Source organism: Pelophylax lessonae (genome assembly GCF_965119305.1).
Source record: "Pelophylax lessonae genome assembly, chromosome: 9".
NCBI lineage: Eukaryota > Metazoa > Chordata > Amphibia > Anura > Ranidae > Pelophylax > Pelophylax lessonae.
Window position 1 is genome coordinate 177,253,095 of NC_138776.1, and position 26,631 is coordinate 177,279,725.

The window sequence follows — 26,631 nt, forward strand, 5'->3', positions numbered from 1 at the left end:
CCTATGCCCCCAGAGTCTTCACCAAGGTGGACCTTTTACTCTCCCTCTTAACCTGTGACCTGGATGCACTGAGTCATCTAGACAACTTTCTTCTGAAGGAGTCTACCGCAAGACGATCTGCAAATTTCCAAAGGACTATCCAGATTCTAAAGATTATTTTGGTGGATAGTCAATTTTTAAAAGTCTGCCATTCAAACCTCCATATGTATAGAATACTTATGACTTGATCTGGACATGGCCCAGGCAAAAGTGTTCCTTTGTGTCCAAAAAAACTTTCCTCCCTAAGATCGCATGCACAGACCTTAAAGCGGAGTTCCACCCAAAAGTTTTTAATTTTTTCATGGGGGTGGGGGGCGGAACTCCGCTTTACGATCAAAAAGACATCCCTCAATGTGATTCTCCAAGAGGTTCTTTTGGCCTGGAACAAACACAATCCTTCTCCCGATTTTTATTTTTCCTGTGATTCTCTCAAGTCAAGCAGAGAACTCCTAGCTTGATGAGTTTCCAATTGAAAAAGACAAAAAAGGCGAAGCGCCTCTAAGTGCAGTAAGTTTTTATTTTAATAGGCACACAAGATCTAACAACTCACATAGAACAATAGTAAGTAGGCTCGATCTGAGGTCATGAGGTGATCGTAGAATCCAGAGTCCTGAATCCGGGAGAAAAGATGTTCAAGGCCGGTAGATGGAAGCGGAGGACAGTACAAGCCGGCTGCTGTCTTCCGGATCCGGCTGATCTCCGCGTGTCAGGATGGAACGCAGCGTCTGCCGCGTGACGTCACCAAGGTCAAAGGAAATCACACGACACGTTTCGGAGCATGCACCAAGCTCCCAGAGAGTATGCGCGTTCTTTTTTCAAGTGTTGATGCGGAGACTACTGAGAGCCAGAGTTTATATTGACGTAATCCGTAGGTGGGAGTGTACAAAGGGACGGACCACCAATGGGAGGGAGTTTCCAATTGAGGCTTGGAAATTGAAAAGTCATCACATGTAGAATAAAATACAAGCGCCTCAGGCTGGGGAGAAGGTTCCAGTTTCTCTCAATTCAGTGAACCTGCAGACCAAAGGGAAACAAAGCTCCCTATCAGCAACTATGAACTTGCATCACTGGACTCCCTTCAGGGAAACCCAGTCAAGGTGCAATCTGACAATGCCTTAAACAGCCTTAAAGAAGTAAAGTCTGGTACACATGAACATGCTAAATCAGTTCACTGTGTAACTTCCTCTGTTTAACAAACTGGTGTAGCGCCCAGCTTCTGTTTAACGGTTATGCTGAAACACTGACTGCAGCACTCATCTGTGTGTTCTGGTGGAAAACCATCCCTGCTGTTGAGTTAAAATAGTCTTCTGTTTTTTCTTTCTGAGAGTAGACAGTTGGAAAATTTCCTCAGTCGTCACCGACCGGACCAGGGGGAATAGTCCCTTCATCCTGCCTTGCAAAAGTATTAACCCCTCTTGACTTTTTTACCTATTTTGTTACATTACAGCCTTAAGTTCAATGTTTTGTTAATCTGAATTTTATGTGATGGATCAGAACACAATAGTTGGTGAAGTGAAATGAGAAAAATATATACATAAAACTATTTTTTTAGAAATAGAAAACAGAAAATTGGCATGTGCATATGTAGTCACCCCCTTTGTTATGAAGCCCATAAAAAGCTCTTGTGCAACCAAATACCTTCAGAAGTCACATAATTGGTGAAATGATGTCCACTTGTGTGCAACCTAAGTGTCACATGATCTGTCATTACATATACACACCTTTTTTGAAAGGCCCCAGAGGCTGCAACACGTAAGCAAGAGGTACCACTAACCAAACACTGCCATGAAGACCAAGGAACTCTCCAAACAAGTAAGGGACAATGTTGTGAAGTACAAGTCAGGGTTAGGTTATAAAAAAATATCCTAATCTTTGATTATCCCCAGGAGCACCATCAAATCTATCATAACCAAATGGAAACATGGCACAACAGCAAACCTGCCAAGAGACAGCCACCCACCAAAACCCACGGACCAGGCAAGGAGGGCATTAATCAGAGAGGCAGCACAGAGACCTAAGGTAACCCTAGAGGAGTTCCACAGCAGAGACTGGAGTATCCCTACATATGAGGACAATAAGCCGTACGCTTCATAGATTTGGGCTTTATGGCAGATGGGCCAGAAGAAAGGCATTACTTTCAGCAAAAAAAATGGCACGTTTTGAGTTTGTGAAAAGGCATGTCGGAGACTCCCAAAATGTATGGAGGAAGATGCTCTGGTCCGATGAAACTAAAATTTAACTTTTTGGCCATCAAAGGAAACGCTATGTCTGGCGCAAACCCAACACATCATATCACCTAAAGAACACCATCCTCACAATGAAACATGGTGGTGACAGCAGCATGCTGTGGGGATATTTTTCAGCAGCCGGGACTGGGAAACTGGTCCGAGTTGAGGGAAAGATGGATGGTGCTAGATATAGGGATATTCTTGAGCAAAACCTGTACCACTCTGTGCTTGATTTGAGGCTAGAACGGAGGTTCACCTTCCAGCAGGACAATGACCCTAAACACACTGCTAAATCAACGCTTGAGTGGTTTAAGGGAAACATGTAAATGTGTTGTAATGTCCTAGTCAAAGCCCAGACCTCAATCCAAAAGAAAATCTGTGTTCACACTTAAAGATTGCTGTTCACAAGTGCAAACCATCCAACTTGAAGGAGCTAGAGCAGTTTTGCAAGGATGAATGGGCAAAAATCCCAGTGGTAAGATGTGGCAAGCTCAGAGACTTATCCAAAGTGACTTGGACCTGTGATTGCCACAAAAGGTGGCTCTACAAAGTATTGACTTTAAGGGTGTGAATTGTTATGCACATCGACCTTTTCTGTTATTTTTACCTATTTCTTGTTTGCTTCACAATAAAAAAAGAAAAATCCTCTTCAAAGTTGTGAGCATGTTCTGTAAATTAAATGATGCAAATCCTCAAACAATCCATGCTCCAGGTTGTGAGGCAACAAAACAAAAAAATGTCAGGGGGTGAATACTTTTGCAAGGCACTGTATGTCCAAAATTGGGGACATCCTAGCTTCCAGGTTTAACAAGTTACCCCTGTTCGTGGTCAGAACCAAGGATCCTCTAACACTGGGATCAGATACCCTGATAATTCCCTTTCCTTCCCTTTTAAGGATCTGCCTTCTCTCCCGTGCAGATTCTTCCTAAACTGCTTCACAAAATAGAAGAGGAAGTAGTAAGTAAGTAATGGCACAAAACTGGCCAGAAGAACCTAGTACATAGACATACTCAAACATCTGGGAGACAACCCCAGGCCTCTTCTGAACAGGCCAGACCTGCTGCCTCAAAGCCCCCCCCCCCCCCCCCTTTCCATCCTTCTCAGTTACTGGCTTTAACAGCATGGCTGTTGACACCTAGGTCTTGAAGGAGAGAGGTATAGGTCATTCCCACCTTGCTGCAATTTTTTTTTACTGCATGCTGAGTTGAGCCTTTGACCCTTGCTTGTCTGATTTGTTGGGCCTGTTGACACTTTTCTGTTAGCCTTGTTATTGCCCAACCCTCTGATGAATTTCTTGGATGTACCAGGTTCTATGAATATTCAGCCTGTATCCTGTACTGTGAGATTAAAACCAAATAAATGTTTCTCTGTCGCTCATTGACAGACGCAGTCCTCTTGATTAATATCAAATCGGGTTATACTGCCCTCTACAGGAGTAGGACACTAGGCAGAAGGAAAGCGTTCTGGCCACACCTTAGGGGCAGTCCCAGAGGGTATATCCTCTCTCTCCCTGCTACAGGATGTCAGTTTTTTTCTGTCTAGTTAGGAGTAAGGACCTAAGTTCCTTGCTGGGATCTTTGGTCCTGGCAAGATTTTTTTGAAAAATTTTTTTAAGGCAGCTTTTTTCTCCAGTTGTTCCTGTGAGATCTTCAAGCAAGTATGCTGAAACTGGGCGACGGGCTGGATGTTGAGATCCAGTGGAAACCCCAGTCAGCCTACCAGCGCGTGCAGGCCCTAGCTCCGCGCTGGGTCGGCCGCGACATAGTCCCACTGGACGGGGACTGACCCTGCGAGTTAAATGTCTCGCCTGGACGTCGACGACCAGTTGGAAACTGAGTCACGGTGTCCGTATTGGTCGACAGCCCCTCCACCTCGGTGGAGAGGGGTTCTGTCAGGAGTTGGCGCCCGCCTGTTCCGGTATGGTGAGTAAAATGTTCCCCCTCTCCCCCTGTCCGGTTTGTGGGTGGACGCGGGCCCCTCCCTGGGATGACCGGACCTTTATAATCCTGGATCCCCCCTCAATCCTATAACAGGTGTCACAGATCCCCCTCTTGAGGGTGATTGAGTGAATAGGAACCAGAAGGCTTGGTTTGGGAGCTGACAATCGGAAGTCACTGTATGAGGGGCACTGTAAGGGACCATGACTGAAGTCAGTGGCTGGCATTACTGTTAGGATGGCCATGTAAGAGGGTGATGGCATCTTACCTGATACATAAGGTGCAATACAGGCCGATGCCTGTGCCTGGACTACCGCCTCCCGCAGGCCGCCATCCTCCCGCAGGCCGCCATCCTCCCGCAGGCCGTACACCTCCAGCAGGCCGCTGCTATCTTTCCACAGGCCGCCGCCATTTTCCCGCAGGTCGCGCGGGGCCGCCATCTTGGCGTAGCCTCGTGTCTCCAGCATGGGGGCGGCCATTTTGGAGATGACCAAACACCTCGAGGAGTAGTATGGGAGGCGCCGGAAGGCGTGTAAAGGGGCGGAGCCGCCTCCTTTACCCGGGAATACGAGCCAAAGACTTCCTGTCTGTAACACAGTGCTGGGAACAGGTTGATAGAAACTTCTGTGCATCTGGTGGTGAGCCTTGGGTCTCTCTCTCTCTCTCTCTCTCTCTCTCTCTCTGTGGGGTCCAAGCAGGTAACACTGAGGGGCGCTGTTGCGCTGGGGGACTACAAAAAAAAGTTTCTTTTTTCTTTGCAATTATTTTTTTTGTTTCCTGGCAAGTGTCTTGAATATCATGGACCCTGCCACACATGTATCCCCACCTGATCCCCTCGAGGTGGCCGCAGGACCCTCCAGTACCCCACTTGTGATTGATGCATTATCAGCAGTTTTGGAGTCTTTGGTATCCCGGGTGGAGGTGGCCTGTAAGGGACGGAGGTCAAGGAAGCGGCCCCCGCCTACCCCTATTTCATCTGACACTTCAGATACGGATTCTGAGCTGGTCACTGCAGCTGCAGGTCCCTCTTCTGGGGCTGCTGTCTCAGGTACGGTCTCCTCAGACAGTGAGGAGGACGTTTCTGCCTCCGCCATAGCACAAGAAGAAGCGTTGGTGGACGCACTAGTCATGTCTGTCCGAGAAACCTTAAGTCTTGAGGTTACACCGGCAGAGGTAGCTGACACTGAAATTCCCTTTGGTACCAGCAAGCCTACCAAAATGGCGAAGGTTTTTCCCTTGCCCAAATGTTTTGGTAATCTAATTTAAGAAGAATGGGATCGTCCAAAACGAACCCCTGCTATTTCCAAACGCATTGCTAGGCGCTATCCGTTTGAGGAATCCGTCCTTAAAAGATGGACAGTACCACTAGTGGTGGACCCACCAATTTCTAGACTAAATAAAGCCACTGTTATCCCGTTACGCTCCGTCCTTTAGGGATCCGGTGGATCGAAAAGTGGAAGCGGAATCCCGCTCCATTTTTTCCCTGATGGGGTCAACATTTAGGCCAGTGATTGCCATTGGTTTAGTTTCACAAACATTGACAGAATGTACCAAATTGTTACGCCGGGACATAAAGGGGAGAAGCATCCCCCCGGCAGTATCAGATTTGCTGGAGCAGATTATCCAAGGGCTACAGTTCATCTGTGACGCCGCTCTGGACGCCACTCCCTTGCTAGGGCGTGCATCTGTTTCAGCAGTGGTCCTCAGACGTGTGTTGTGGTTAAAGTGCTGGTCGGCGGATCAGGGTTCCAAAAAGACTTTGGCTAATCTTCCTTTTCAGGGGGATCGCCTGTTTGGGGCCACCTTGGATGAGATTATAAAGGATCTCACTGGGGGTAAGAGCACTTTTTTACCACAGACTGCTAAAGGTAAAGGACCTCGTAACAGGCGAGGACCTTCCTTTTCCGCTCATAAGAAGTTTGTTCGTTCCGCTGGGGCGGGCGATAAGGGGAAGTCCTCCAAAGCCCCTTCGGGGGGCTTCAGAGGGCGCTGGTCGGGTAAACAAAAACCCGACTCAGCCAAACCTGAAGATAAGACAGCCTGAAGGTGCGCCCCCACCCATCTCTGGGGTGGGGGGGACGTCTTCACCGGTTTCCGGATCCATGGCTTTCCAGAATCCCGGACAAAGGGGTTCGCGAGGTCATACGGTCGGGATACAAGATCGAGTTTCGATCACTTCTACCGGTGCGATTCTTCCCTTCCAACATTCGACTATCCCCGGATCGCTTAAAAGCTTTGCAGGGAGCAGTAATGGACTTGATGCAACAGGAAGCGGCAGTTCCCGCTCCTTGAGCAGAACGTTTTCTTCACTGTTTCAAAAGATCGTTCCTAGTTCCCACCAGGAGATTGAACTATCTGGTCCTGGGACTGATGGTGGTCTTCTTAGAGGCAGTACCGTATGCCCAGTCGCATACCCGAATTCCCCAAAAGGAGATTCTTTTCTAATGGAATCGGAATCCCGATTCTCTGGACAATCGGATCCGGTTGAGCGAGTGGACCAGGGAGTCTCTGGTCTGGTGGCTTCGGTCTCCGATACTCAGCCAGGGGAAGTAATTTCTTCCGACAGAATCCAGGTTACCGATAAATGTATTGGAACTGAGAGAGATCAGACTTTGTCTGATTTACTGGACCGAGCAGCTCCAGGGCTACCCGGTGTGGATTCAGTCGGACAAAGCCACGGCCATGGCTTATGTCAATCACCAAGGGGGCACCAAGGGTGCCCTAGCGGCCAGCATTCTTCATTGGGCAGGACCGGTTTGTTCCGGCTCTCCCCATGGTATTCAACCCGGGGATGGAAGATCAGCAGACAGATGATGTCAGCTGTCAGATTCTGGATCAAGGGGTATGGCCTCTTCATCCAGAGATATTTCACCAGCGGTGCCTTCATTGGGGCACCCTGGAGGTGGATCTGTTGGCAGCTCGGCTCAACAGGAAGGAGCAGAGGTTTGTAGCCTGCTCCCGAGATCCTCGAACGAACGCAGCAGACGCGCTGGTCGCCCCGTGGGGACAGTATCAGCTACTGTATGTCTTCCTTCCTCTCAAGTTGCTGCTGAAGCTTCTTCGCAGGATAGAGGTGGAGGGAATTCCAGTTATCCTGGTAGCTCCAGACTGACCTTGTCGACCCGAGTACGCCGACTTAGTCAGGCTGGTGGCGGACGCTCCTTGGAGACTTCCTCTCAGGGAGGATCTGCGGTCTCGGGGACAGATCTTCCATCCTGCTTTACAATCGCTGGCTTTAACGGCCTGGCTATTGAGACTCAGGTGCTGAAGGACAAGGGATTGTCAACTTCAGTTATTCCTACTTTAAAGCAAGGAAAGCGACTTCTAGAAAAGTCTATCATCGCACATGGAGGTCTTATATTGCGTGGTGTGAATCCTTTGGATTCCCTCCACGTGCCTATTCGGTGACCCGAATCTTGGCTTTTCTACAACAGGGTGTTGAGCAGAAGCTGGCCTTGAGTACTGTCAAGGGTCAGGTTTCAGCGTTGGCAATTTTCTTTCAGAAACCTTTGGCTACCCATTCCTCGGTGCGGAATTTCATTTAGGGGGTGCGGCACTTGGCTCCGCCAGTGCGCGCGCCCTTACCGCCCTGGGATCTTAATTTGGTGTTGTCGGTTCTTCAGAAACCTCCCTTTGAAAATATCAGGGAGATTCCCTTGCTTACGTTATCCCAGAAGGTGGCCTTCTTGGTGGCCATTACTTCTGCACGCAGGGTGTCAGAACTGGCCGCATTATCCTGTCGTTCCCCATATCTGGTGGTTCATAGGGATAAGGTAGTTCTTCATCCGAATCCATCCTTCCTTCCTAAGGTGGTTTCAGAGTTTCATCTGAATGAAGACATTGTATTGCTTTCCCTATGTCCTAAGCCCAGTCATCCTCAGGAGTTTGCGTTACATTCCTTGGATGTGGTTCGGGCAATCAGTGTATACCTGAAAACTACGGACTCGTTTCGTAAAACGGATTCACTTTTTGTGATCACGGATGGCCCCAAAAAGGGGTTGCCTGCATCTGCCGCGACTATCTCCAAATGGATCAGACAGACGGTGGTACAGGCTTATTCTATTAAGGGTCGGAATCCTCCGTTCCCTGTTAAGGCGCACTCCACTCGGGCGCTTAGTGCTTCCTGGGCCTTCCGCCATCAGGCGTCAGTGGTCCAGGTTTGCAAAGCGGCTACCTGGTCGTCGGTTCATACCTTTACAAACTTTTATAAAGTTGATGTGATGGCATCGGCGGATGCCTCTTTTGGCCGCAAGGTTCTGCAGGCCGCAATTTGAGGAGACCGTTGGTCTACCTCAAGGGTTTTTTTCTGTTGGATTTTCAGTTGAGTCTCATCCTTTTGGTTTGATGAGCCTTTAAGACTTCTAGTTGGCACCGGTTGGGCCTTCTGGATTTAAATTTTGATTTCTGTTATCCCACCCCTCATTTGTGGCACTGCTTTGGGACTTTCCGATTTGATATTAATCAAGAGGACTGCATATGTCAATGAGCGACAGAGAAAAATGGATTTTTGTAAAATCTTACCGTAAAATCCTTTCCTCTTAAGCTCATTGACAGACGCAGTACCCGACCCTCTACTTTTGAGTTGGGTTAAATTCTGACACTGCTTTGTGACATAACTGACATCCTGTAGCAGGGAGAGAGAGGATATACCCTCTGGGACTGCCCCTAAGGTGTGGCCAGAACGTTTTCCTTCTGCCTAGTGTCCTACTCCTGTAGAGGGCAGTATAACCCGATTTGATACTAATCAAGAGGACTGCGTCTGTCAATGAGCTTAAGAGAAAAGGATTTTACAGTAAGATTTTACAAAAATCCACTTTTTACTTACCTGTAAATTTCTTCTTTTTGTGTTCAGTATAGGACACAGAACACCCTCCTCTCTATTCTGAAAATCTGCCTTGCTTACTAAAAAAAACTAAGGATTCAGGAGGTAGAGTGGGGTTATAGGGGTATGCTTAAGGGACATACCTAGAAATGCTTTTTGTCCATCACCTGAGGGTAGCAGTATAATACAGGGTCCATGAATATTCTGCCAGTGGCCTGTTCTGTACTCAGATATGACATTTATAGGTTAGTAAAATTCCTTTTTTTTTCCTGCCATAGGCTCTTAATGCCGGCAAAAGGATTAAAAGTTGTCGCCCTTTCTATCATTTTCATTTGGGCAAGAGGGCAGGCAAAGGGAGCCAAAGCAAGCGCCTCCAGCTCTCGCCCAGTCTGGGGCAGTCTAAGGAGAGAAAACAGCAAATCACTCCCAAATAACAAAAAGATTTGCTTCGCTTTTGTTAATTAGGAGCAGGATCTACTGTTTACTTGCACCAATCTTTGTTTTTTAATTTGCATATGGTGCTCTTATCAAGCGCTCTGTAGCCGAAGCAGATACTTTTTGGCTCCTCGGCTTACTTTGGCTTCATTGACAGAAGGTTCGTGGTCAAAAGCTGCTGCCACTTACTGTGCAGCCTGCAGTGTTGCTGACCTCAGTTGATGAGCGAAGCACTGCTGGCCACGTGTTGGGTTCCAGGAGTGTATGGTCTTGTGATCTTATGTCCCTGATGTATATGATAACACAAACTGAATCATATATCAACAATAGCAGGTTACACGCTTGGTCACATATACCAGACCCATAGTTTATATAAATTTCTTGGCATTCTAGGAATTCCTGCTGTTAACCCTCAATAATAATTTGAATGTAGTGCATTTGCTGCACTAATCTCTTGCCATTACTTGCTAAACTATTTATTTACCAACCGACACAACAGACAAATCACCTGCCTCCTCTCTGCTGGGAGCTAAACTACAGTGGATACAAGTGCATGAAAAGCATAAAAATTTTCATTCCAACACTTGGTAGAAAAAGCAAGCATTGAAGATTTTAAAAATGTCATGTATGGTTGTAGCACACTGGTAATCCAGGTTCAGATTCATTATTTTATCATGTTATGCAGTGTGGTGCTTTTGTAATGATAGCTTTGCTGTATCTTTGTTTGCACATGTAATTAAATGAGAACTGAACAAGCTGGTAAACATGCGGTCATTATGTATGTTATTTTTTTTATATAAAGAAGACGTACAGTGCCTTGCGAAAGTATTCAGCCCCCTTGAAATTTGCGACCTTTTGCCACATTTCAGGCTTCAAACATAAAGATCTAAAACTGTAATTTTTTGTGAAGAATCAACAAGTGGGACACAATCATGAAGTGGAACGAAATGTATTGGATATTTCAAACTTTAACAAAAAAACAGAAAAATTGGGCGGGCAAAATTATTCAGCCACTTTACTTACAGTGCAGGATCTCTCCAGAAGTTCAATGAGGATCTCTGAATGATCCAATGTTGACCTAAATGACTAATGATGTTAAATAGAATCCACCTGTGTGTAATCAAGACTCCGTATAAATGCACCTGCACTGTGATAGTCTCAGAGGTCCATTTAAAGTGCAGAGAGCATCATTAAGAACAAGGAACACACCAGGCAGGTCCGAGATACTGTTGTGGAGAAGTTTAAAGCCGGATTTGGATACAAAAAGATTTCCCAAGCTTTAAACTTCCGAAGGAGCACTGTGCAAGCGATAATATTGAAATGGAAGGAGTATCGGACCACTGCAAATCTACGAAGACCTGGCCGTCCCTCTTGAAGGTTTAGACTGATCAGAGATGCAGCCAAGTGGCCCATGATCACTCTGGATGAACTGCAGAGATCTGCAGCTGAGGTGGGAGACTCTGTCCATAGGACAACAATCAGTCGTATACTGCACAAATCTGGCCTTTATGGAAGAGTGGCAAGAAGAAAGCCATTTCTTAAAGATATCCATAAAAAGTGTTTAAAGTTTTCCACAAGCCACCTGGGAGACACACCAAACGTGGAAGAAGGTGCTCTGGTCAGATAAAACCAAAATCTAACTTTTTGGCAACAATGCAACACAGCTCATCACCCTGAACACACCATCCCCACTGTCAAACATGGTGGTGGCAGCATCATGGTCTGGGCCTGCTTTTCTTCAGCAGGGACAGGGAAGATGGTTAAAATTGATGGGAAGATGGATGGAGCCAAATACAGGACAATTCTGGAAGAAAACCTGATGGAGTCTGCAAAAGACCTGAGACTGGGACGGAGATTTGTCTTCCAACAAGATAATGATCCAAAATATAAAGCAAAATCTACAATGGAATGGTTCACAAATAAACATATCCAGGTGTTAAAATGGCCAAGTCAAAGTCCAAACCTGAATCCAATCGAGAATCTGTAGAAAGAACTGAAAACTGCTGTTCACAAACGCTCTCCATCCAACCTCACTGAGCTCGTGCTGTTTTGCAAGGAGGAATGGGCAAAAATTTCAGTCTCTCGATGTGCAAAACTGATAGAGACATACCCCAAGCGACTTACAGCTGTAATTGCAGCAATAGGTGGCACTACAAAATATTAACTTAAGGGGGCTGAATAATTTTGCACACCCAATTTTTCCGTTTTTGATTTGTTAAAAAAGTTTGAAATATCCAATAAATTTCGTTCCACTTCATGATTGTGTCCCACTTGTTGTTTCTTCACAAAAAATTAGTTTTATATCTTTGTTTGAAGCCTGAAATGTGACAAAAGGTCGCAAAGTTCAAGGGGGCCGAATACTTTCGCAAGGCACTGTATGTAATAGTGATGCAAGGAATTAATATACATACTTTATTCTGGTCCTCTGTTGGTTTCTACATACCATTTTTTTAAACTATGGTAGCAACACACAACCCCAAGCCAGTAAAGCTAGTCAGGACACCCTGCTTTAACCACTTAAGCCCCGGCAGATTTTACCCCCATTCCGACCAGGGGGTATTTTGCGATTCGGCACTGCGTGACTTTAACGGACAATTGCGCGGTCGTGCGACGCTGTATCTAAACGAATTTGGCGTCCTTTTTTTCCCACAAACAGAGCTTTCTTTTGGTGGTATTTGATCACCTGTGCGATTTTTTGATCACGCGCTATAAACAAAAAAAGAGCGTCAATTTTGCAAAAATAGCAATATCTTTCACATTTTTTTATATGAAATTCCCCCAAAAAAAATGTAAAAATCAAAATTTAACATTTTCGGCCAATTTGTTTTATGCTACCTATGTTTGGTAAAAAAAATCGCAAAAAGCGTATTTTGATTGGTTTGCGCAAAAGTTATCGCGTTTACTAACAAAGGGAAAGATTTTTTTTTTTTTTTTTAACGCGTAATGGCGGCGATCTGCGATTTTTTTTTTTTTGCGGTACTGCGACATTGGGGCGGACAGATCAGACCCTTGACTGACATTTTTGTCACTTATGGGGTTACCAGTGACATTTCTACAGTAATCAGTGCTATATATATGCACTGTTACTGTAAAAATACACTGGTAGTGAAGGGGTTAACTTTATTTGGGAGGGAGGGGCTGTGTGTGTCCCTAGGGGCGTGCTTTCTACTGTGATTGGCTGTGGCTTGAGCTGTAAGGACACTGATCAACGGATCTAAATAGTAGATCCATGTGATCAGTGTCTTTACAGCGAGGAGAATGACAGGTCGCTTGTTTACACAAGCTGCCTGACATTCTCCCTCTCCCCCGCCGATCGCCGAGTGGCCGGCGGACATCGGGTCCGCTGGTCACACGCGCGGGGGGGTCCGTGACCACGCGGGAGCGCGCCTCCGGCGGTGCGCGCTCGCTCCCTAGACCCTCACAAGCAAGCAACGTAACCCTACGTTAGTTTGCCTGTGAGGGGCTGACCGCCGACGTAGATAGTCGTGCGGCGGTCGGCAAGTGGTTAAAGCAAATCTAAACGCTTAAAGCTGACATTTAGCCAAACATTTTTATTTTCTGTACAGTTTTAGGTACTTTACCTGTAATGATGTCCACGCTGCTGGATTCTGTACAAAGATTCACTGCAGGGCTGCCATGTGCTGCTTCTAAACTTTATGCGCTGTGGGAGTGAACATCTTTGGGTCTCTTGGCTTAGCTGCACTAAAGATTATCCGATGGAACGTGTTCCCTCCTACCCCCACCTACATTGAGAAAAGTTATTTAACTGATTACACTGTCTGTAATATGATGTGTGAATTGGGCAGAGTGATCAGTAACAGGATTCTCTACTTCATTTACATATAGTGTTAGAGGCAGTGAAATAACTTTTCTCAGTTGAGGAGAGGGCAGGAGGGAAACACATCTTTAAGTGTCTTTAGTGCAGCTGAGTCTGGAGACCCAAAGCTTTCAATCCCCACAGCAGCAGAATTTCAGCAGCAGGAAGGGGACATGGCAGCCTTGTAATGAAGATACCTACGGAATCCCGCTTCATGCACATTAAACTTAGACTTTAAGCTCTTTTTGCTTGTTTCAGGTTTTACCTTACCTACAGTTGTCAAAGGCTTTCTACATAACTTGGTCTCTCTTGGTGAAAATTATACACAGTGAGTGAGCCAGAGCAGTGACTCCTCCCCCCTCTTGTCTCTTCCCACTGTGCAGCTCTGGGTGAGCCTAGTGCTCTAGAATACTTCATGTAGTGAATGTTTGCAAAACAAAGGTTGTATACACATTAAAAATGGATATACATTTTTATACAATATCTGTTTAAAAAAAATGACATTTACCCCAGTCTATAAGATTACCTTTAACTTCTTTGTGACAGCATATGACTTTTAAAGTAGAACTGTAGGCAGAACTACAAAACGCCTGAAAATTTTTTTTTTTCTTTGCCACCTGTGTCCCAATTCAGGGATTTTGCTTCACTTCCTTGTTACAAAAGAAGTGAGTGGATATCCCTGCATATTAAAGAAATTCTTGGGCTACCCCAGGTCACCTGAACTAGTGTCCTCATTGAAAGATTTCCCCTCTTTTCTAGGGACAACCCAAAATTTGGCCTTTTCTTTTACTTTCACTTTCAATGATAATGATAAACAGGACAAATCGAGATGGTGAATAACAATAACAACTGACAGGCGTTCTAATCCTTCTCCATTCCATCCAAAACAATAAAAAAAATTGCCTTTAGTTATTCATAGTGGTGCACCGAATGAAAATATTGGTGCTGAAACCGAAAATGCAGGATGCACTTGGCCGAAACCGAAAATTATTTAAAAAAAAAAAAAAAATATATATATATATATATATATATATATATATATATATATATATATATAATTGCATTTTCGACTTTTTAGTTATTTTTAAATGAATTCGAAATTTATCGTCGGCCATTATTGGCATCTTTAGAGCAAGAAAAGCTCAAGAAAAATGTGTCCCATTAAATTCTATGTATGTCTTCACACTGGTCCGCTGTGCTTCCATTGTGGTGGTAAAAATCCCGCTTGCTGTATTTTTGGTTAGTTAAAAAAAGGCACAAAAAACACACCTCCCCGTTGAAATGCATTGAAAATGCAGCAAGGATGCATCATTAACGCAACCGTGTTACATTTTTTATGTGTTTTATTTTAGTCACATGACCTATTTAAAACACACCATGAGCACAGTAAAATAAGCGCAAATTTGCGTTAAAATCGTGGCAAATTTGCAGCAAAATCGCATGCGTTCTCAGTGCCATTATCGGCACCTTTTTTCTCTTATCGGACAAATGCCGAGAACACCAAATTTTAGTACATCTCTAGTTCTACATAAAGGCTAGGTTCATACTATTTGCAAAGCGGCTCCCAGCAAGGGGTCCGGTGCGTCCCTGTTCACCGTTTCAGGGGCAAATCGGGGGCCAAACTTTTGCCTGAATTTGGACCTGAAACTGAGCCAAAGGCGCAAAATGACCTGTCTGCAGTGTGCTCCACGGCCGCCCTGGAGATGTGTGAATCCGCTCCATTGAAAGCCGTTCTCACACTCCTGTCATGCAAATTGGATGCGGGGAAACCCACATCCAATTTACATAAGTGTGAACCCAGCCTAAGTCTAAATGTAAAATACCACTTATGAGAATGTTAATTAACCGTGCATCAGATAATTTGGAATGTGCAACAGTTAGTTCTTAGTTCTCAAGCCCAATGTCAGACAAATTACTCAGTTAATTCACAAGTTAACTGACTCATACTGATACAGCTAAATTTAGTCTGGCCATTTAGGCTTCAAAAACCTCAGATCACAAAAGGGTTAAGGGACAGAAAGGTAATGGTCTTAGATTCACAACCTTATTTAGTTTGAAGGTTTATGTCAGAACAAGAGAACAGTAGTTGACATAGCAAGAGAAACTCCAAGACAGAACAAGCTTCATAGAAGAATAGAGGCTGTTAGCATTTGCATGACTTTTAATACCTGTTAGAGGAAATGGCTCCTTATGGTAATTGTGGAATGCTATATCCGTATCAGTTTGTCACTATTACTCTCCCACTTTTGAACTCCTAGATCTGCATACATTGTAACAGGCAAAAGAAGTTTGGTGTGGGAACCAACTGATTCGACTCATTTGTGATTAATGTTTGTCTAGAAGTCTGATTCATATGGCCCCTTGTGCCTAGCTTATAGAATGGTGGCAGGTACACTAAGTATTTAACATGTCGTTTTTTGTTTTTTTTTTGTTTTTTTTTTTTTCTACAGGTTTTCTTTCTCAGTTGGTGTCTGACAAGCCTTTGGAAGAGTGTGTCCGAGCTGGTCATTATTCTGCTAATGTGGTTATCCGACGAGCTGGCTGCACTTTTCCAGAGAAACCGGACTTCAAATAATGAAAGGGATGAAGCCTGTGAGAAGAGATCTGCAGGTCCCTAGTTCCTCCTTTCTCCTCCCCTCTACACAGGCATATAAAAGGAACTGTACTCTGTTCTCCTGTCAGCTTCACAAATATAGTATATACCCTCCCCACTTATCTCTCTACCTCTTCTCCAATAAATTTGTCCAGTATTTGGGGAGGGCAATGTTTAAATAGGTGTACTCAAAGTAACTTAACTTGCTTATTAGTTGAGTTATCAGTTGGTGGAATGTCATTATCTGATCATGCACACTGTCTGGACAACATTGCTGCTTAAGTCTTATATGTAATATCAGGTACAGCCTCCTACAACATTTATCTATTCTTTTAGTTGAAGAGAAAACCTTTAGCAGAAAAATTATTTGGAAAATTATGGTGTGAATAGGTCTTCAAATATTTACGCACATATGTTCATAAATCTGTAATTTGAGAAGAAGCTATTTGAGTATCAGTTCTGACCCAGATTCTTTAGACCTCTTTTAAGGGATCAACAGGGCTTACAGTAGTCTTTTTGGAATGCAAGGCTGTGGAGATGGCATCTTAGGAACACCATTTTCACAGTTTGTCCTTAGAAGAAATGCCTCTATTCTGCTGGGCAACCATTAAGATCGTATGCAGCAGAGCCAGTAATATTTACATTCTCCAGAGCGCAATAAATTGCCTTCTGTCAGTGCCCTTATAGACTGTTGTGTAAGCTATATTTTGTTATATTTAATAATGGTGCAGATTGTTTTTTTTTTTAAATCGGGTACAGACTTCAGATGTAAAATTGTCAGGAAATGCCAAAATGTGATTTTTAAACCAAACATAGCCAATGGAGGGGGTTGATACCAAAATGCATTTGTTGGTTTCCTACTGAAGTGATTTTTGGTAGCAATGCACAGTTTAGTAACATTGAGGAAAGCCTTTTTTTCCCCTCCCGTTTTACTAGTTTGTGACATTAGCACAGTCTGTCTGTGGTACATTCATACAATGTGTAGTTTGATACTGAAAAATAAAACAAAATGGACTTCTTTATTTTTGGTGTTCGTCTTTTTTTTTTTTTTTTTTCTTTTGGTAAAATGTATGTTTGTTCAGTTGTCATGAGTGTTATAAAAAGCTACAAATTACTATGTATTGGGTAAGGCTCTGGACAGTTCTTGTTTAAAAAAAAAAAAACTATTTTTTGTCAGACGTTGGACTCCCTCCTAGAAGGGACGTAACTTGGGATACGACCCAAAAACGTGCAAGAGAATATCAGTATCATGTCAACGCCAACAGAGGGGTGAAACTGCAGGAAATAAATCCTGTGTAGGAGGGTGGGCGACCTATACCAGCGTGTCATTAATTTGTAGCTGGCCTCTTGGTATCTCCTGAATATGGAATAACCGCGAGTAAAGAAGAGGACACAGTCCCTCGGTTTACTCCTAGAGTCCCGTTCCCATTTCTGTATTGGTCAGGGAGCTAGAAACGGACATTGCAAGTTGGGCCATGGCTTAGCAGTGTTGCTCAAATAGTAGGATAGCTACCAGAGGGTCTCCCTAATTACATAAACGTTACAAAGTACAATATTTGCATAGCTCGCCATAGGTCTAATAGGGAGGAAAGCACGGCACTGATCTCAGGGATGGTCCTCCAACTGAAAATGACAGTCTTAACTGATTAGTCCGGAGAAAGGCCTTAAACTTGGCATTCATCGCACTTGGTCGAAATTCCTGAGCTCCTGTTATCGGTGACATTAGGGTGGGAGTCTGATGCCACCTCATCAAGCAGCCTGCCTTGGTCAGAACCAATAAATTATTACCTATCGGGTGGGATGAGATGTCACCTCAGGTGGCAAGGGGGAAGATTGCCATATTGATTGCCATGCTGTAGTGGCAGAGCAGAGTAAACCTGCTTTAGTCCCACCCAACCTTTCTCTGTGCTATGTTTAATCCAATCTAATGTACTTTTCATATGAACAGCATAATAATTAAAAGAATCGGGGACTTTGCCTGCCAGAACTGCACCAAAGGGCCTCCTTCAAAATAAAACATTTAGGCCCCAAGCACACGGGGCGTTTTTAACGCCGCTGTAAGCAGCGTCAGGCGTTTTCTTTTTGCAGCCTAAAAACGCCCCTCCATGTTATTCTATGGCCTCATGCACACTCAGACGTTTTTGAGCTGTAAGTGGCCTAGGCGTTTTTAAGCTGCAACAAGAACCCACGACCTGCGCGTTCTGAGGACCAGCGTTAGAGCGTTAAAAATGCCTGACGCTGCTAAAAGCTGAATAATGTTGCTATAACGTTGCTTAACGTGCGTTAAGCCACGTTATGATTTCTCTATCGCTCATTGACAGACGTAGTCTTCTTGATTCTCAAGAGCTGGGTTATGTTGTCTCCGCAGGAGTAGGACTAGGCAGAAAGACAAAACGTTCTGGCTCCACCTTAGGGGCAGTCCCTGAGGGTATATCCTCCCTCTCTCTGCTACAGGGAATCAGTTTTTTTCTGTCTAGTCAGGAGTAAGGACCCAAGTTCCTTGCTGGGATCTTTTGGTCCTGGCAAGACTTTTTTCTTTAGAAAAAGACATTTTTTAGGTAGTTTTTCTCCAGTGTTTTTCCTGTGAGATCTTCAAGCAAAAATGCCGGACTGGGCGACACTTGTGGTCACCCCAGCCGGCCTACGAGCGCGCGCAGACCATGGCATTGCGCTTGGTCGGCCGCGACACATTCAAGTAAGTATGCGGGGCCGGGCGACGGGCTGGATGTTGAGATCCAGTGGTCACTCCGGTTTCTGCCTACGTCCGCGTGCAGACCAGAGCTCCGCGCTGGGTCGGCCGTGACAGAGTCCCAATGGAGGGACTGACCTTGCGAGTTAAAAGTCTCGCTTGGACGCCAGGAACCAGAGAGTCGAGGCGTCCGGAGTGGTCCACAAACCCCCACCCCGGTGGAGAGGGTATTGTGAAGAGAGGGTGCCTGTCGGTTCGGTATGGTGAGTAAACGTTCCCTTTTTTTCTTTCCTCGTTATGAGGCAGTATGAATTATGGGCCCCTCCATATATGGTCAGTATATATCTGATACTTATAGTCCCCCTTGTAATACAGCATGTGTTTGTGGGAAGTGGACTTGGTTTGAGAGCTAACACTCTACCCAGCAGACTGTAACATTACAGCAGACATAGGAGGTATAATCCTACCTTATTTGTAGTGTATCTCCTGTAGATCCATATATCGCCTCTTAGCAGAGATGCAGGTGGATGTGCTGGGAAAACGATTTCGGCGGTCCGCCGCCATTTTGCCGTAGACCAAGTGCATGTATGTCCTCAGGTCACGCCGGCCGCCATGTTTTTGGAGTCTTATGTCTCTTCTATGGGGGCGGCCATGTTTCGTGAGCCCAGCTACCTCGTGGAGAGCTGGGAACGCCGGAAGGCGTACACAGGGGGCGGAGCCACGTCCTTCTACCCGGGAAAAAGCAACAGCTCCTTCCAGTCTGTAAAAGACAGACGCTGACTGCAGTTGGTTGGAAACTTCACTGCATCGGTTGGTGAGCCTTGGGGGTCCCTCTCTCTCTCTGTGGGATCGAGAAGCAGGTACTCTGAGGGGCGCTATTGCGCTAGGGGGAGACACACAAAAAAAAAAAGAAAAAGTTTTTTTGTTTTTGCTGGCAAAGGTTTCCTGAATTAACATGGACCCTGCCACTCATGTATCTCCTCCGGATCCCCTCGAGGGGTCTGCAGGATCCTCCAGCACCCCACTGACAATTGAATCATTGTCAGCTATTATGGAAACTTTTGTGTCCCGGGTGGAAGTGGCTTGTAGGGACAGGGCGCAAGAAAGGGACCCCCCCCTAACCCCTTATTATCTGAAACCTTGGATTCAGACTCTGAGCCTATTTCTGCAGTTGCAGGTACTTCATCTGGGATTGGTGTCTCGGGTCCTGTCTCTTCAGACAGCGAGGAGGATGTTTCGGCATCAGCCATAGCCCGAGAGGAAGCGTTGGTAAACGCACTCATTGTATCTGTTCAAGAAACCTTAAGGTTACAGGGTATTCCATCGGAAATAGCTGAAACTGAAATCCCTTTTGGGACTAAAAAACGCATCAAAGTGGCGAAGGTTTTTCCATTGCCCAAATGTTTTGGCAATCCAATCGAAGAAGAATGGCGTCTGCCAAAACGCACTTTTACTATTTCTAAACGCATTAACAGGCGTTATCCGTTTGAGGAAACCCTCATTAAGAAATGGACAGAACCACCTGTGGTGGATTCACCAATTGCTAGATTGAATATAGCCACGGTTATTCCTCTAGAAGACGCTCCGTCTTTTAAAGATCCAGTGGATCGCAAGATAGAAGCTATGTCTCGCACCATGTTTTCCTTGATTGGATCAGCTTTCAGACCTATAATAGCTATTGGTCTGGTTTCGCAGGCTGTAACTGAATGGACCAAGTGGTTACAGAGGTCCCTCAGGCGGTATCAGATTTGTTGGAACAAATGATACAGGGGTTACAGTTTGTGTGTGATGCGGCGTTAGACGCCACTCCATTATTGGCGCGAGCATCAGTCTCAGCAGTGGTTCTCAGGCGTACACTGTGGCTAAAAGGTTGGTTAGCCGACCAAGGTTCCAAAAAAGCATTGGCTAATATCCCCTTTTTAGGAGAGCGTCTATTTGGAGCCAACTTAGATGAGATCATTAAGGATCTCACGGGTGGAAAGAGCACCTTTTTACCGCAAAATTTTAAAGGTAAAGGAACTCGTCAAAGACGACCGCCTTCTTTTTCTGCTCACAAGAGGTTTTTTCGTCCCGCGGGTGAAAAAATTAAGTCCTCCAAAACTCCTGCAGGAGGCGTCAGGGGTCGTTGGTCGGGCAAGCAAAAGCCCGCCCCCTCCAGACCTGAAGATAAAACGTCCAAAGCCTGAAGGTGCGCCCCCACCCATAACTGGGGTGGGGGGACGTCTTCGCCGGTTCCCGGATCCATGGCTTTCCAGAATCCCGGACAAATGGGTTTGCGAAGTCATAAGGTCAGGGTACAAGATCGAGTTTCGATCTCTCCCACCGGCGCGATTCTTCCCTTCCAATATCCGACTATCCCCGGATCGTTTAGAAGATCTGCGGAGAGCAGTCACAGATTTACTACAACAAGGAGTGGTAGTCCACGTTCCTCGGACAGAACGTTTTCAGGGGTTTTATTCAAACCTATTTACAATACCCAGGAAAGAGGGCAAAGTGCGTCCAATTCTGGACTTAAGGGCACTCAATTATTTTGTCAACATAAGAAGATTCAGAATGGAGTCCATTCGCACAGTAGCAGCCTTCCTGCATCCAGGGGATGTCCTAGCGTCCATAGACATCAAGGACGCATATCTTCACATTCCCATTTTCGCAGGACATCAGCGGTTTCTACGCTTTTCCGTAGAAGAGAACCACTATCAGTTTGTGGCGTTACCTTTCGGTCTCGCCACGGCTCCGCGGGTCTTCACGAAGGTGTTGGCCCCAATGTTGGCACTTCTGCGCCAAAGAGGCATATCGATCCTTGGTTACCTAGACGATCTTCTGCTTCATGCAGAGTCTCCTCAGACCTTGCTACAAAACATAGAAATTACTATGATTTCTTTACAGGAATTCGGGTGGCTGGTGAACCAGCAAAAGTCATTTCTGGTTCCCACCCAGAGGCTCGAATATCTGGGTCTAATTCTAGACACAGTCAGGACAAGAGTTTTCCTTCCGGTAGGGAAACTCCGGAAGATTCAATCAGCAGTCCAGTTGTTACTATCCAACAGCTGGTCTTCTCTTCGAACTTGCATGAGGGTTCTGGGGTTGATGGTGGCTTCGTTCGAAGCAGTCCCATTTGCCCAGTCCCATACCCGAATTCTTCAGCAAGAGATTCTTCTCAGATGGAATCGGAATCCGGAATCCCTGGACAATCAGATCCGATTGAGCAAACAGACCAGAGAGTCTCTGGTCTGGTGGCTTCGGTCTCCGATGCTCAGCCAGGGAAAGTCATTTCTGCCAATATATTGGACGACAGTGACCACGGATGCCAGTCTATCCGGATGGGGAGGAATTCTCGGTCAGTTATCTGTCCAGGGACTTTGGTCCCCGGAAGAATCCAGGTTACCGATAAATGTATTGGAACTGAGAGCGATCAGACTTTGTCTGATTCACTGGACCGAGCAGCTCCAGGGCAGCCCGGTTCGGATCCAGTCGGACAATGCCACGGCCGTGGCTTATGTCAATCACCAGGGGGGCACCAAGAGTGTCCGAGCAGCCAAAGAAGTGGCTTGCATTCTTCGCTGGGCGGAACGATTTGTTCCAGCAATCTCTGCGGTGTTCATTCCGGGGGTGGAGAATTGGCAGGCAGATTATCTCAGCCGTCAGACTCTGGATCAGGGGGAATGGTCCCTCCATCCAGACGTTTTCCACCAGTTGTGCCTACGGTGGGGCACCCCGGATGTGGATCTGTTGGCATCACGATTCAACAGGAAAGTTCAGAGATTCAGGGCTCGCTCCCGCGATCCTCTAGCAGAAACCGCAGACGCACTGATCGCCCTGTGGGGGCAATACCAGCTAATGTATGCCTTCCCTCCTCTCGCGTTACTGCCAAGACTTCTTCGCAGGATAGAGGAGGAAGGAATTCCAGTAATTCTGGTAGCTCCGGACTGGCCTCGTCGAGCTTGGTACGCCGACGTGGTCAGACTGGTGGCGGACGTCCCGTGGAGACTTCCTCTCAGGGAGGACCTACTGTCTCAGGGACCGATCTTCCATCCTGCTTTACGATCGCTGGCTTTAACGGCCTGGCTATTGAGACCCAGGTGCTGAAGGACAAGGGATTGTCAGCTTCAGTTATTCCTACTCTAGTTGAAGCAAGGAAAGCGACTTCCAGAAAGATTTATCATCGCACATGGAAGTCCTACATTGCATGGTGTGAACCTTTGGGGTTCCGTCCTCGGTCTTATTCGATTAGTCGAATATTAGTTTTTCTGCAACAAGGGGTTGAGCAGAAACTGGCCTTGAGTACTATCAAGGGTCAGGTCTCAGCATTAGCTATCTTCTTTCAGAAGCCTTTGGCTACTCATTCCTTGGTGCGGAATTTCATCCAGGGGGTGCGACATCTGGCTCCGCCAGTGCACGCGCCGTTACCCCCCTGGGATCTTAATTTAGTGTTGTCGGTTCTTCAGAAACCTCCCTTTGAAGATATTAGGGAGATTCCTCTACCTACGTTGTCCCAGAAGGTGGCCTTCTTGGTGGCTATTACTTCTGCACGCAGGGTGTCAGAACTGGCCGCATTATCTTGTCGTTCACCAGATCTGGTGGTTCATATAGATAATGTGGTTCTTCGTCCGAATCCATCCTTCCTACCAAAAGTGGTTTCAGAATTTCATCTGAATGAAGAAATTGTGTTACCTTCCCTGTGTCCTAAGCCCAGTCATCCTCGGGAGTTTGCTTTACACTCCTTGGATGTGGTCCGGGCGATCAGGGTATACTTGAAAACGACAGACTCGTTTCGCAAGACGGATTCACTTTTTGTGATCCCAGATGGACCCAAAAAGGGGTTGCCTGCATCTGCCGCGACCATTTCCAGATGGATCAGACAGACGGTAGTACAGGCTTATTCTATTAAGGGTCGGGAGCCCCCGTTCCCTGTTAAGGCGCACTCCACTCGGGCACTTAGTGCGTCATGGGCCTTTCGCCATCAGGCGTCAGTGGTCCAGGTGTGCAAGGCGGCTACCTGGTCGTCGGTGCATACCTTTACAAAACATTATAAAGTTGATGTAATGGCATCGTCTGATGCCTCGTTTGGCCGCAAGGTTTTGCAGGCCGCCATTTGAGGAGACCAGTGGTCTACCTCGAGGGTTTTTTCCGTTGGAATTTTTATTTGAGTCTCATTCTTTGTTTATAATGAGCCTTTAAAACTTCTAGTTTGGCACCGGTTGGGCCTTCTAGATTGGATTTGATTTTGTCAATCCCACCCCTCATTTGTGGCACTGCTTCTGGATGTCCCAGCTCTTGAGAATCAAGAAGACTACGTCTGTCAATGAGCGATAGAGAAAAATGGATTTTTGTAAGATCTTACCGTAAAATCCTTTTCTCTTAAGCTCATTGACAGACGTAGTACCCGCCCCTCTATCATTGAGTTGGGTTAAATTCTCTGTTACTGCTTTAGAACAGAACTGATTCCCTGTAGCAGAGAGAGGGAGGATATACCCTCAGGGACTGCCCCTAAGGTGGAGCCAGAACATTTTCTTTCTGCCTAGTCCTACTCCTGCGGAGACAACATAACCCAGCTCTTGAGAATCAAGAAGACTACGTCTGTCAATGAGCTTAAGAGAAAAGGATTTTACGGTAAGATCTTACAAAAATCCATTTTTTTTTCTTCCATTCAAAATCAATGGTTCCCTATGGGAGCCTATTGATTTGAATGGAGGTCGCACCGCAAGTCGGATCCGACTTGCGGGGCGACTTGCGCTGTGGGAATCTTGAGGGGGAACTCCACGCCAAAATGGGAAAAAAACGGCGTGGGGGTCCCCCCCAAGGTTCCAAACCAGGCCCTTCGGGTCTGGTATGGAATTTGAGGGTAGCCCCATGCCGAAAAAACGGCGTGGGGTCCCCCCCAAAATCCATACCAGACCCTTATCCGAGCATGCAGCCCGGCAGGCCAGGAAAGGGGAGGGGACGAGCGAGCGGCTCCACCCCCCCTGGACCACACCAGGCCACATGCCCTCAACATGGGGGGTGTTGGTGCTTTGGGGCAGGGGGAGCTCTGCACCCCCCACCTCAAAGCACCTTGCCCCCATGTTGAGGACAAGGGCCTCATCCCCACAACCCTGGCCGGTGGTTGTGGGGGTCTGCGGGCAGGGGGCTGATTGGAATCTGGAAGCCCCCTTTAACAAGGGGGCCCCCCAGATCCCGGACCCCCTCCCTATGTGAATGGGTATGGGGTACACTGTACCCCTACTCATTCACCACATAAAAGGCCGTGTATGGAAATAACGACAGGAGACGTTTTGGAAAGTTTATTAAAAATCTTCATCCGACTCTTCTTGTGTTCTCCTCTCCGGGGTCTTCTGCTGTCCCCTCTTCTTGTGTTCTTCTCTCTGGGGTCTTCTGCTCTTTTGCTGTCCCCTCTTCTTGTGTTCTTCTCTCCGGAGTCTTCTGCTGTCCTCTCTTCTTTTCTTCTCCTCTCCGGTCTTCTGCTCTTTTGCTGTCGGCTCTTCTTCCTCAGGTCCGACGACGACGACATCCCCGCTGATTATGCCTATCTCCGGTCTCTGCAGCTTATTATATAGCCATTAGGGGCGTGGCCCCGATGACGTCATCGGGAGGCCACGCCCCTCATGTCACAGATGACGTCATCTGTGCCATGAGGGGGCGGGCCTCCCGATAACGTCATCGGGGCCACGCCCCTAATGGCAATATAATAAGCTGCAGAGACCGGAGGTAGGCATAATCAGCGGGGACGTCGTCGGAGGAGGACCGGAGGAAGAAGAGCCGACAGCAAAAGAGCAGAAGAGAGGACAGCAGAAGAGGGGACAGCAAAAGAGCAGAAGACCCTGGAGAGAAGAACACAAGAAGAGGGGACAGCAAAAGAGCAGAAGACCCCGGAGAGAAGAACACAAGAAGAGGGGACAGCAAAAGAGCAGAAGACCCCGGAGAGGAGAAGACAAGAAGGGCGGACAGCAGAAGACCCCAGAGATAAGACTAGAAGAGTCGGATGAAGATTTTTAATAAACTTTCCAAAACGTCTCTTGTCGTTATTTCCATACACTCCCTTTCATGTGGTGAATGAGTAGGGGTACAGTGTACCCCATACCCATTCACATAGGGAGGGGGTCCGGGATCTGGGGGCCCCCTTGTTAAAGGGGGCTTCCAGATTCCGATGAGCCCCCTGCCCGCAGACCCCCACAACCACCGGCCAGGGTTTTGGGGATGAGGCCCTTGTCCTCATCAACATGGGGGCAAGGTGCTTTGAGGTGGGGGGGTGCAGAGCTCCCCCTGCCCCAAAGCACCAACACCCCCCCATGTTGAGGGCATATGGCCTGGTGTGGTCCAGGGGGGTGGGGCCGCTCGCTCGTTCCCTCCCCTTTCCTGGCCTGCCAGGCTGCATGCTCGGATAAGGGTCTGGTATGGATTTTGGGGGGGACCCCACGCCGTTTTTTCGGCATGGGGCTACCCTCAAATTCCATACCAGACCCGAAGGGCCTGGTTTGGAACCTTGGGGGGGACCCCCACACCGTTTTTTCCCATTTTGGCGTGGAGTTCCCCCTCAAGATTCCCACAGCGCAAGTCGCCCCGCAAGTGCGACCTCCATTCAAATCAATAGGCTTCCATAGGGAACCATTGATTTTGAATGGAAGAAAAAAAAACGCTGCTGAAAGCAACGTGGCAAAACGTGCAATAACGCCAACTGAAAAAGCTACTGAAAGCACGTTTTTACAGCTGCTTTTTCCGGCGTCAGAACTAGCTTTGACGTACGTTTTTTCTAACGCCCCGTGTGCATGGGGCCTTAAGCAGGTAGGTCTCCACTGTGGTGCAAGCTTACAATAGTACAGAGAATAATGCAACTGGCTATTACTGATATAGACTTCTATTTGAGAGGGAAGCCCATCTGCAAGTGGATTTGGCCTTTGGCATCTCGATAGATGGAACTTCAGCTTCAACTCAGGGGGCTATGTGGGTAGGCTCCGTAAGATCCTAAGAAGGCCTATAAGAAAGCTCAAGAAGCTTCTGATGTTAGAGTACAATGCAATAAGGCAGAGTACGGGTTTATGACCTTCAGCCTGGAGACCAAGTGTTGCTGAGAAAT

At 46.6% G+C, this 26,631-nt stretch overlaps 1 protein-coding gene across 4 annotated transcripts in view; it reads left to right on the forward strand.

Annotated features, from left to right (window-relative positions):
• Nucleotides 1-16,893, forward strand: part of ADK (adenosine kinase) — a 320,703-nt gene extending 303,810 nt beyond the window's left edge. For all 4 annotated transcript variants that reach the window (XM_082268425.1, XM_082268428.1, XM_082268426.1 and 1 more), the window contains exon 11: nucleotides 15,729-16,893. In XM_082268425.1, the coding sequence (XP_082124551.1) occupies nucleotides 15,729-15,853 (125 nt within the window). In that variant the 3' untranslated portion in view covers nucleotides 15,854-16,893. The remainder of the gene's footprint in view (nucleotides 1-15,728) is intronic.
• The last annotated feature ends 9,738 nt before the right edge of the window (nucleotides 16,894-26,631 follow it).